Source organism: Nilaparvata lugens, unplaced genomic scaffold, assembly GCF_014356525.2.
Source record: "Nilaparvata lugens isolate BPH unplaced genomic scaffold, ASM1435652v1 scaffold5745, whole genome shotgun sequence".
Lineage (NCBI taxonomy): Eukaryota > Metazoa > Arthropoda > Insecta > Hemiptera > Delphacidae > Nilaparvata > Nilaparvata lugens.
In genome coordinates this window covers 2119-14273 of record NW_024091531.1, presented here as the reverse complement: position 1 = coordinate 14273, position 12155 = coordinate 2119, and the positions used below count along the sequence as shown (strand labels likewise).

The 12155-nt window shown below is 36.3% G+C and overlaps 1 protein-coding gene across 1 annotated transcript; it reads right to left on the bottom strand.

Annotated features, from left to right (window-relative positions):
• Window positions 1-4634: 4634 nt before the first annotated feature.
• LOC120356086 (luc7-like protein 3) lies at window positions 4635-11115 on the bottom strand (the record flags this gene model as incomplete). Its single annotated transcript, XM_039444901.1, is given in 3 exon segments — window positions 4635-4709; window positions 8354-8390; window positions 11003-11115. Coding segments are annotated over 3 exon segments (225 nt in total), but the record flags the coding sequence as incomplete, so codon positions are not given.
• Between the last annotated feature and the right edge of the window lie 1040 nt (window positions 11116-12155).

Here is a 12155-nt window from a genome sequence, read left to right as displayed (position 1 = left end):
GATTGTCCAAACTTTTAAAAATGTTTGTCCCTGAGCCCCTCAATAAACATGTTTGCCGAACATGTATGTCGAATATTTGATCAGTGTGCACACGGCTTGATAAGCCATTCTTTTTTTTATTCATTCATTTTTTTACGCATGTTTTAGAAATGAATATCATGATCACCCCATCACATTATTATTATAGTGGGGTATATTTATTAGAACTAAGTTTACTAGAGTATATTTAGCAACTTTTGTATGTATAACATAACAATATTATGTATATGTTTTGTCAATGAACTCATCTGGTTGCAATTCATTGGCAATCAGAGAAATTTATTAAAAAATTATTATTCTTCATTTTGACTTTAATAGTGATAAGAATAATGTTTGTGAAGGTATGAACCATTGGCTCAGCCTTCGTAATTGGTTGAGAAAATCAAATACAATTCATTTTCCATACATTCATAATATAAAAAATCTGGTGTGTGGCGCACTCACACAACTTTCCTTGCCGTTATGAAAATTGATCACCTGACGCTAGTGTTCCCGCGCATCTCAAGTCTACTATTCAAAGATTTGAGCCAGCTGGTGACAGGGCAATAACGCTGGAGACACACATGAGGTCTGCTATCTCTTCATAGTGAATGATTTAATAGAATCAACAATAATTTGCAATTGAATAATCACATTTTCTCGAATTTAAAGCTTATTTTCAATTTTAGGTGAAAATGCTACAGAGCATTAATTGTAGAGATTTTCATGCTCAATATACTCCACTTGATTTTTTTCGTTTCAATTGTATCTGAAGCCTGATAATTGGGAATCTATCTGCATTGATGGGGCGAAGCTCCTGAAATTTTTACAGATATGGGACTTGTGGCAGTTGATAGAGCTTATCGATGATTATTTTAGGTATGAATTTGATCAAAATCGTTGAAGCCGTTTTCGAGGAAATTGCAAAAAACCCTGTTTTTGACAAAATTTCCGCCATTTTGAATTGCATCAGATCGAAATTGTTCGTGGCGGATGCTTATATCGTAAGGAACTTAAGTTCCAAATTTCAAGTCATTCCGTTAATCGGGAGATGAGATATCGTGTACACAGACTCACATACACTCATACACACACATACACACACACACACACACAACACACACACACACACACACACACACACACACACACACACATACAGACCAATACCCAAAACCACTTTTTTGGACTCAGGGGACCTTGAAACGTATAGAAATTCAGAAATTGGGGTACCTTAATTTTTTTCGGAAAGCAATACTTCCCTTACCTATGGTAATAGGGCAAGGAAAGTAAAAATGATACGAAAACTAGTTAAGGAATTCGAACAGTTTCAAAAAAATGAATTTAAACTCCCAGAATGAATGTATTCAAAAATTGACAGGTTGAAGAGATTTTTTCAAACCAAGTAGGTTCATGTTACATGCTAAGCTGATATATATATTTTTTTTGTTTATCAGAGATTGACAATGGTGTAATAACCGGAACCGGTCTTTCTAAGTATCAATAAATCTTTGGTTTTTGACAATTTCTTAGTCTTTTTTATTCAAGCTGATATAATTATGTGCGTGGATGAATTCTCATGTTCTTAATGGGAATGGTTGGCTTTTGTGTGATTAGAATTGAGGGTAATGTAAAGCTCTGACTAATGACTTGACTCTTACTTGGGTGGAGATTTTTTATTCTAGTGAGGTCGATCAACAACAGCATTCCATTAACATTCGAGTTGCTATCCTTGTCTATCAATCAACAAAGCAGATGGCGTTATCTCTTTCTAGCTCCGCAACGTTGCCAGTTCGTTTCTCAACAGTCAAGGAATATAACAAGGACAAAGAGAAATATAACAAGTGGATACCCACATTTCTACTTAATCTGACTTAAAGGATGTGGAGGTACAATGAATCACGTGAAGAGCTTTCCTGTTCGATTCCGGTCAAGGGTAACCTTCCATTGAAACCATACTCAACCGATCCGTTCGGCCGTTGGATCGGACGAATCTGCCGGCCGTTAATTCGGCCGAACATGCTCGTCCATTGGAACCGATTACATCAGTCTAGTTCAGTAGTAGACTGGTTGCCAATTACTGAATTAACTACTATCATAGCCACCAAAATGTTTCATAAACAATGATTATATTGAGATTCTGAAAATTGAATAAACAAATATCCACTAAATTAGTTATTCATAATGATAATATTATCTTCAGATCCTATTTGTTCAGCAATCTTTGTCCACAGATTCCTTTGAACATCACGACGATGATATCTTTTGTCTCGCATATCCCACAATGGAACATGCCCTTGAACCAAACTTATCAACTTTTCATTGTCCATAGTTACAACAATATAAAACAGAACAACTTCAATAAAAAAAAACAAACAAGCTTGTGAAACAATTTTAGGTTAGGAACACTTTGTTGTCTCCTTAGACCAGTTATAGAATAGACACGCTGGGAAGTCTAGCCTCTGAAGCCAACATCTACTGCCAAATCCACCCATCTTGACGTCACGCATCGTATGGAAAACTTTCAGATTGTGTCTATTTCAGATTCATGGTGTTTTAGGTTATTTCTAGCTACGGGCAAAAACGATATCGGTGAAGTTATAATGTGTTCTGAAAATAATAAGGTACGGTAGCCTACAAAACTAATTTATTGTCATGCTGCAATGAGTTCACTTACATCATAACCAAGGATAATATTACAGTTACAACTTACAATATTTATGTGTATAAATTTCAACTTACACATGAAAAGATATTCCACTTTTTTTCCTAAAAATTTCAGTGCATTTATGTGCAGCATGCAGGAGATTACCATTTTCATAAATAATAATTACATAAATAAATAACAATCTGCTACAGAAAACAAGCTATGTTTAACAACAATGTAAGTTAAACACCACTAACTCAAAAAAGTTTTGTACAATTTCTATACGATGCGTGACGTCACTGTTGTGACGTCAAGATGGGTGGATTTGGCAGTGGATGTTGGCTTCATCGACTTTCAGTATGAATATACAATGAGCCGTGTCTATTCTATAACTGGTCTAAGGTTGTCTCAGCTCGACTAGCCAGTTCGGCTGGATAGAGCCGGAAAATCCCATTAAATTCGGATCGAAAAATTGATCGGCCGGAGACGGCCGTGCAAGGCTGTATGAACCTGTTGCAATGGACGAGCATCTATAGCTTTCTTTGTTGGGGGATCGTTCGGACGAGTTCGGTAGTTTTCGGCCTATGCTAGTTCGGACGAAAACGGTTCTAGTGGACGGCCCACCTAAAGCATGTCAACGGTGAATGAGTTTTTGAGGACATTTTATTGATTTGAAACTAATTGAAAAGAGTTGATAATAGAGAAGAGTTGAAAATTGGTAGGAATTTCAAGGGTGAACGACTCGTGTATAGGATTTTTTTCGTCTGTGACAAGTGGCATGTGACAAGAGAGAAAGTGTGATTGGCTGTTAATTGGAGTAACAAGGAAAAGGTTTGTCCGATTTTTTTTGTTTAACTCGAGTTTTTTTTGGGTAGAAAAGGATGTGTATTGGAAAGTGAATGACATTCGAATAGAGGATATGAGGGTGAAGGGAAGGAAGTGTGGAAGGTTGGATGTAAAAACGGTGATAAAGGACAGGAGAAAGAGAAAATAGGAACAGAAAGGTCAGAATATTGTCGAAGTGGAAGAGAGGAATTGACATGACGGATTCATCAAATATGATTGGGATCAGAAACGTGAAATATGAGAATCAAATAGAGAATAGAAATAAATGAGAGTCTTTAATGATGGATAGAATGTATTAAATATGGATATGTATTCGGAGAACAATTGTTTTATGTAGAGAAATTCAGCATTTATGTATTTCAAAGAGATGATTTGAGGGAAATACAACTCTTCAATGCATGAATAGGAAATAAGACGCAAATATTTCGACAGTAAATTTGAACAATTTTCCTTTAAAAAATTGAATAACATGCAGTAAACAGTACTTCATAATGTTTTTCTGTCAGAAATCCTTATCAATAGCTTCAACTTTTCATTTTTAATAAATACTGTTGGGTTGAAGTAGATCTCACTATACTTATACGAGATACTTGCTTGAAAATAATCACACCACTCATTATAGCTTCAATTTTCTTCAACCATTTTGTTGTTGAAGAGCTGGCATGAAATGGCCGCTGGTTAATGTAATGAGCGAATTTGATTGGCTGTCCCTCTTATTCCTTCTGCTTTCCTCCGATTTGCGTCTCTTCATTGCTCTTTTCCTTTCTTTCCTGTCATCTCCTTCTTCCTCTCTCCTCTTTCTCAGCGGTCACCATTGCTTTGCAAGGTATGCCTTCTTCTCCTTCAACTTCTTCTTCCTCCCCTCCTCCTTCTATTTTACCTTCTCCTTCTTCTTCTTCCACTTTTTCTTCAAGTTATCTCGTTCTGCAGTTCTCATCTTCCGCAGTCATCATCTTCCGTTCCACAAGGTTTTTCTTTTTCTTCTCCTCTTTTTACTCTTCTTATTCCTCCTCTCCTTCTCCTCCTCCTCCTACTCCACTGGATGTTCATCATCATCAATCATTTTGCTCCTCTTTCTTCTTATTGCAAACTTTTTCTCGTGGCTCCTCATTTTCTGCAGTCTTTATCTTCTTGCTCTGAAAGGTTTTCTCCTTCTTGATCATCTCTATTTTCCACTTCTTCTTCTTCTTCTTCTTCTTCTTCTTCTTCTTCTTCTTCTTCTTCTTCTTCTTCTTTCTTCTTCTTCTTCTCTTTTTCTTCTTCTTCTTCTTCTTCTTCTTCTTCTTCTTCTTCTTCTTCTTCTCTTCTTCTTCTTCTTCTCTCTTCTTCTTCTTCTCTTCTTCTGTCTTCCTTCTTCTTCTTCTTCTTCTCTTCTTCTTCTTCTTCTTCTTCTCTCTCCTTCTTCTTCTTCTTCTTTCTTTGTGGACCTCAGCATGAGACTCACTATAACGCCAGTAACAGTAGGGTAACAGAGATTTGAAGTCCAACCTCTATAATGAGGTCCACGTTATAATGGCAGTGTTTGATTAGCAATCCATCTCTATCATTCAACAAAGCAGATAGCGCTATCTCTTTCTTGCTTTGCTCTTTTACCAGTTCGTCTTTTAACAATTTAGAATTAACAAAATATTCAATATCAATCATGATAATGTTTTATAAAATTAGTGAAAAAAAATAATTTCTTGCTCGATAAAATATAATCGATTATATCAAACGACATTGAACAGTTGATATTGATTACTCTGTTGTAGTTCTGACACTGTGTTACTTGTGAATATTTGAAAAATCACTTACTTTTCTTGGAGTATTGAGGAATGCATTTCACTCCTGAAGAGAAGCTTCATCAGCCTGACACCAGGGGCGCTTGCTCTTATGGGTTGGACTGTGTGGCCAAAATGTGGGAAAATATTACATTCGATTTGAAGTTAAGTTGATCATTCAATAAGTTGGATTTGTCATAGTGGAGGTGTTTGAAAATTTCGTATTGTTCTAGTGTGTTGAGTCTCTGGCTTTTTTAAAGAATGTGTAGGATTTCGATAACTGTTTGTATGTTATTGTGATTGTGTGCTGTAGCTATTAAATGTTCTGCATATGTAAATTCTGAATTTGAATTTAGGTATTGCTTTATGTGCTCATTGTATCTTATTTTGAAGCTTCGGCCGGTCTGTCCAATATAGAATTTTGGGCATGTATTACATTCTAGTTTATGAATTCCTGTCTTTTCAAATTGTGAGCTGTCTTTTTTCGTGTTTTTAGTTGGGTATTCAAGTTGTTGTTGGTTCTAAATGCTGTTTTGTAGCCTGATTTTTTGAATATGTTTGCTATGGATTGTGATTTTCGATTGAAATATGTTAGTGTGACATATTTGTTGTTTTATGAAATATTTTGTCTATAACATTGGATGAGTAGCCATTGTTTTGTGCCAGATATTTTATAGTGTTCAATTCTGCCTGGTAATATTAAGCTTCAATAAACCTGTTAGCTACCGTCCACTGAAGGCATTGACAAGACAGAGGATCGGCAACGTTGTCCTGTTATCTTTCTTCACTGCCATTATAACGCGCATCTCACTATACCAATCTCCTCCCATGCTGAACTAATAATGAAGTTCACTGAATATCCATCCCTTATATCACCCGACCAAATATCCACCCCCTATATCCCACAACAGTCGTCATTCTGCACTATAAATGTGAATCCGTGCACAGTAATCAAGGTGGACTTGGAGCTAAGCCCGGCCAATTGAGCGCAACTTAGCTAAGTCTCTGTGCTTGAGGGCAACTCACTTCAAACGGGACTTCGCCCATACGGTTTAGACAGTGGGCGTGGTTCATAATAAACAGTGATTTTCCCTTGATGATGGCCGACTATTCCCTTTGAATTTCAGCCCTTCTCTCCAACCGCACATCTATGTTCTGTGTTTCCTACTGAATTTCCCTTCCAGATCTCCCTCCCTGGATTCTCATCCCTTGCTCTCCCTCCCCTGATTTTCCTTCACCGGATTTTCTCCCTTGATTTCTCCTCCTGAATTTACCGATTTCTCTACATGAATTTCCCTTCCTAGATTCCCCTCCCCAGATTTCCCTCTCTGGATTCTCATCCCTTGCTTCCCCACCCTGATTTCTCACTCACAGGATTTTAATCCCTTGATGGAGTGATCCGTGGTCTAGTGGATAGAGTGCTTGCCGATAGTGGGATTCACGCTGAAATTAGCATGGGTGTTGCTATCCTTGTCTATCAATTGACAAACTGATGGCACTTTCCTTCTCTACCTCCTTAAAGTAGCCATATAGTTTTTAAACAATGTGGGGAGAAGAAGAAAGGAAGAAGAAGAGGGAGAAGAGAATTAGAAGAAGAAGAAGACAAGAAGAAGAAGAAGCTCATAACGCTTTCCTTCTCTACCTCCGAACGATGACATTATAGTTTTAAACAATGTGGAAGAAAAATAAAAGTAAGAAGAAGAAAGAAGAAGAAGAAGAAGGAGAGAAGAAGAAGAAGAACGGAGAAGAAGAAGAAGAAGAAGAAGAAGAAGAAGTTTATTTCTTTATTCATTTGTTCAACATAACAGAGAGAGAGAGAGAGGAGAAAGAAAGTGTGAGAGAGAGAGAAAAGAGTGAGGGATAGAAAATCTGAGAGAGAGAGAGTGAGTGAGAGATGGTGTGACTGAGTAAGAGTGAGTGGGGAAGAATCGGAGAGAGTGAGAAAGAAAAATGTGAAAATATAATGGTCATTTGGAAGAGTGGAGTGATTTTGGGATAAGTGAAGCTTCCCAGTTTTGAAATAAGCAAAAAAGTGGGTACATAGGGGTGGATTGTCAGGGGAAGGGGACACGGTGTGATATTCAATCGGCAGAGAGGGGATAAATAAATAAATAATCTGGTGGTAGGGTCAGTGATTGGTATGGACTTTTCAATCCGTTTGATCGGATAGGTGTTACGATTTATTTGCAACACCTCTTTTTTCTCTCTTCTCTCACTATTTCTCTTCCTTCATTTCTCTCTCTCTCACACACATACACACTATTCCATTATCTCCCTCTTATACTCTATAAATGAATATAATCTAATCTCTTTTCCTCTTTACTCTTGCTCAAAAATTTATTTACTTCACTTTCTATAATATTTATCTTACTCTCGTTTTCTCTCTCTCTCTTCTTTTTTCTTACATCATCACACTCACTCTCTCTTTCGGTAGAGTTATTGGGAAGGATATTTTGAATATTCTTTCCGAAGAATGGACATTGATATGTCCAAAGCTCCGCCAATTTTTTTAGATGCATAACAATGTTATCGATAGTTATTCCAAATTGCTTTTCCCATATCATAATTCAGTTCAAGAATTATTTTCTTAGTCTATATTCATCTATAATTTCGCTGTATTGTAAGCTATTGTATATAAGTGTATAAGCCAGTATATATTGTGATCTTCATAAATAAAGTACGCAATCAATTAATTTCTCGCTCTTTGATCGTCTATCGATTTCTTTGTTTTCTCTCTCTCTCTTTCTGTGCTTCTATCGATTTCTTTGATACCATTGGTTTGTATCCGATCGGTTATCTATGTAGCCTATAAATTTTTATTTGATATTACAATCAATCTTCAAAGAAGGTATCAAGCAAGTTTGGAAATGACTCTAATATTAGTATGACACTAACAAATTACATTTTTATTAAATGTGAATAATAATATTAACAATATTAACAATGTTATAATGTTATTTGATAACATTTTTCAACACAAAACTCAAATAATTTCCAATAACAAAGAATATGAGCCGGTAGCTGCCGCTATCTGCCAGCAAAGTTGAAAACTAGGACGTGAATCCATTGTTGTACTGCTTGCTTGTGATTGGCTGGGGGTGTGGCCAGTTTGGAATGGCCTGAAAGCAACAGCCAATCGTATTGCGTGAACATTTCTGAGGCGGTTCCAATGATTCGTCCCAACTCTTCCCTGATTGGCTGGTAGTGTATGGGATAATTTGATACGGAACTAATTTGTTCGACCTCCGAGAAAAGATAACGAAAGTTATCACAATTTTTAACAATGTAATTGGAAAAAGAGAAGAAGAAGAAGAAGAAGAAGAAGAAGAAGAAGAAGAACGGATAAGAAGAAGGAGAAGAAGAAGAAGAAGAAGAAGAAGAAGAAGAAGAAGAGAAGAAGAAGAAGAAGAAGACAACACTGGTCTCACTAAATCATCCATAAAGTTGAAACAACTTGAACGCCAAATCCAATTCGATAAACAAAACCTGATACCTACAGCCTATCTAGGCGATGCTCAAATTCTCCAATTTCACAATAAAATCTGAACAAGTTGAATGGATCTGAAAATCTGAACTGGATGAATCCGAATTCTCCAAATTCACAATAAAATCCGAACAATTTGAAGGTCTCTGTGTATATAGGCTTCAGGCTATTCGAACAATAAACGCGTTTCTGTGTACAGGCCAATCAAACAATAAAGGTTTCTGTGTGTATAGGCCAATCGAATTTGCCAAGCTACTGACAAAAGGTTTAATAGGACTGATACTGCAACCTTTCACTAAAATCTGTGAGCCCTTAGGTTATGACTCAATTAGCCCTACAATGTTTCACAATTGGTTCAGCGTTTCGATTATCTCTCAGTCTGTTTCGATCCTCTTCCACCAGTCATTTGATCCTTTTTCAACAATGATTTTCATCTCCAATCTGGAATCTGTTGTTCAATATTGGTTCTTCCATTATTCTTTTTTCTAGGGTTTCGTCGTCATATTCGATTCGGTAAGGCTAGCTTCACACACATTCGGTTTCATTCGGTTCAGTTCGTTTTCGGTTCGGTTCGGTTCTTTACCGAAAACGAATGAGGCTTTATACTGTCAGGTTTCAATTCGTACAGTTCTAATTGACGAGCGAAGTGAGGTCTGAGATTCAAGTGGACGGTTGGCATTTCTCATAATGTTTGAATGTTTTTATGTTGCGCATTTACGGCGAAACGCGGTAATAGATTTAGATGAAATTTGACAGATATTTTCCTTTTCTAATGCGCGGTCGAGTATATACAAGGTTTATGAAAATTTTGCATTTCAAGGTGAATTTGGACATTTCAAACAGATATAATTTCACGGTTCATCTTCTATAATTGACCGAGCGAAGTGAGGTCTAAGATCAAGTCGACGGTTTGGCATTTCTCTTAATGTTTAATGTTTGTATGTTTATCTGTTGCGGAAATACGACGAAACGCGGTAATAGATGTTCATGAAATTTGACAGGTATGTTCCTCTTTTAATTGCGCGTCGACGTATATACAAGGTTTTTGAAATTTTGCATTTCAAGGATAATATAAAGGAAAAAGGAGCCTCCTTCATACGCCAATATTACCGTAAAAATCAGACTATAGAATTATTCATCATAAATCAGCTGTCTAGTGGACTATAATACTACCGTACAAAAACATCGAACATCTTGACATTGTATCTTTCCATCAACGTTAGTAGACAGTTGACTATTTTTAATACTACCCGTTCAAAAACATCGAACATCTTAAAAATGTATCTTTCCGTCAACGTTGTAGACAGTTTCAGCCACACCTGATAACAGCGCTCACACTCACATTCCGGGACGACACGTCACGGTACGATAGGACAGAAAGCTCTATATCTATTTAGGATTTTTTCTAGACATTTTAAATTGATAAATTATTTATTAATTTTGAGAAAACATAACAACAGGTCAATGTAACTTACTGAGCGCGAGGTGTACTGTTCAAATAAATACTAGTTAGGTATTTTCTTCTCAAACACAGCTGTGTTTGGATTTTCACAGTTCATGATAGTATATTCAAATATAACAGCAGGTGTTAAATTGTAAGATGTTATTTCTTGAACAACAAAAATTTTAAAGTTAATTAAAAATTGTGAATTATTTGAATAGTTCCTTTTTTATTATGTTAATTTTGGATGTTCAGAGAGATAATTTCTTAAATTGGAAATTTGTTCCTTGTTTTGACACATGGTATATGAAATTCATCTCTTCTCTCCATTGATGAAATCGTGTAATATTCATGGAAAATTAAAATTTTCCCTGAGTTTTAATTTATATTTTCAATTTTTTTAGCAAACTATCATTGAGAAAAAATGTTCCTGTGAACTAACAAAAATGAATCGACCATATAATTTTGCTGTATGTAAGCTATTGTTATAAGTGTTATAAGCCAGTATATATGTAATCTACATAAATAAAGTACTCAATCAATCAATCAATCAATCTCTCTCTCTTATACTTACTCTCTCAATATTTATCGATCTCCATAGCTCCACTCTCTCACTCTAGAAATAGACATTCTAATAGAAACAACTCCAACTCTCCCTCTATCCCTCTACTTAATACTCTATTTGAGGGTTGAGTGTAAGAGAGGGCCGGCTGCGCCCTAACTCCGCCCTCCTAGGTAAAAATAAAGGCAGCTATTCTATTCTATTCTAATACTCTTACTATGTCATCAAAAAAATCTCTCTCTACCTCCTCTCTCTCACTCTCTCTCTCTCTCTCTCCTCTCTCTCTCTCTCTCTCTCTCTCTCTCTTATTCCTGCTCTCTCAATCTCTATCAAGCTCCATAGCTCCACTCTCTCACTCTTGAATTAGGCATTTTAATAGAAACAACTCCAATTCTCACTCTCTCTCACTCCCTCTATTTTATACTCTTACTCTCTCAAACTCTCTTTATCTTTCTCTCTCTCTTATTCCTGCTCTCTCAATCTTTATCAAGCTCCATAACTCCACTCTCTCACTCTTGAAATAGACATTTCAATAAAAACAACTCCAATCCACCCTCTCTCCCTCTATTTAATATTCTTACTCTGTCATCAAAAAGCTCTCTGACTTTCTTATTCCTGCTCTCTCAATCTCTATCAAGCTCCATAAATTCACTCTCTCACTCTTGAAATAGACATTATGATAGAAACAACTCCAATTCTCCCTCTCTCTCACTCTTTCTCCCTCTATTCAATACTCTCACTCTCTCAAACTCTCTTTCTCTCTCTCTCTCTCTCTCTCTCTTATTCCTGCTCTCTCAATCTTTATCAAGCTCCATAACTCTACTCTCTCACTCTTGAAATAGACATTTCAATAAAAACAACTCCAATCCTCCCTCTCTCCCTCTATTTAATACTCTCACTCTGTCATCAAAAAACTCTCTCTTTCTCTCTCTCCTCCGCTCTCTGTTTCTCTTATTCCTGCTCTCTCAATCTCTATCAAGCTCCATAACTCCACTCTCTCACTCTTGAAATGACATTTTAATAGAAACAACTCTAATTCTCCCTCTCTATCCCTCTTTTTAATATTTTTACTCTTTGAAACCAAACTTTCTTCCTCTCTATCTTTATCACTCTTTCTCTCTCTCTCTCTTATACTCACTCCCTCAATATTTATCCATCTCCATAACTCCACTCTTGAAATATACATTTTAATAGAAACAACTCCAATTCTCCCTCTCTATCCCTCTATTTAATACTCTTACTCTGTCAAACTCTCTCTCTCTCTTATTCCTGCTCTCTCAATCTCTATCAAGCTCCATAACTCCACTCTCTCACTCTTGAAATAGACATTTTAATAGAAACATAAACGTCATAACAACTCAGCCCTTCTGCAAACATCTAATAACAGAAGCAATGCT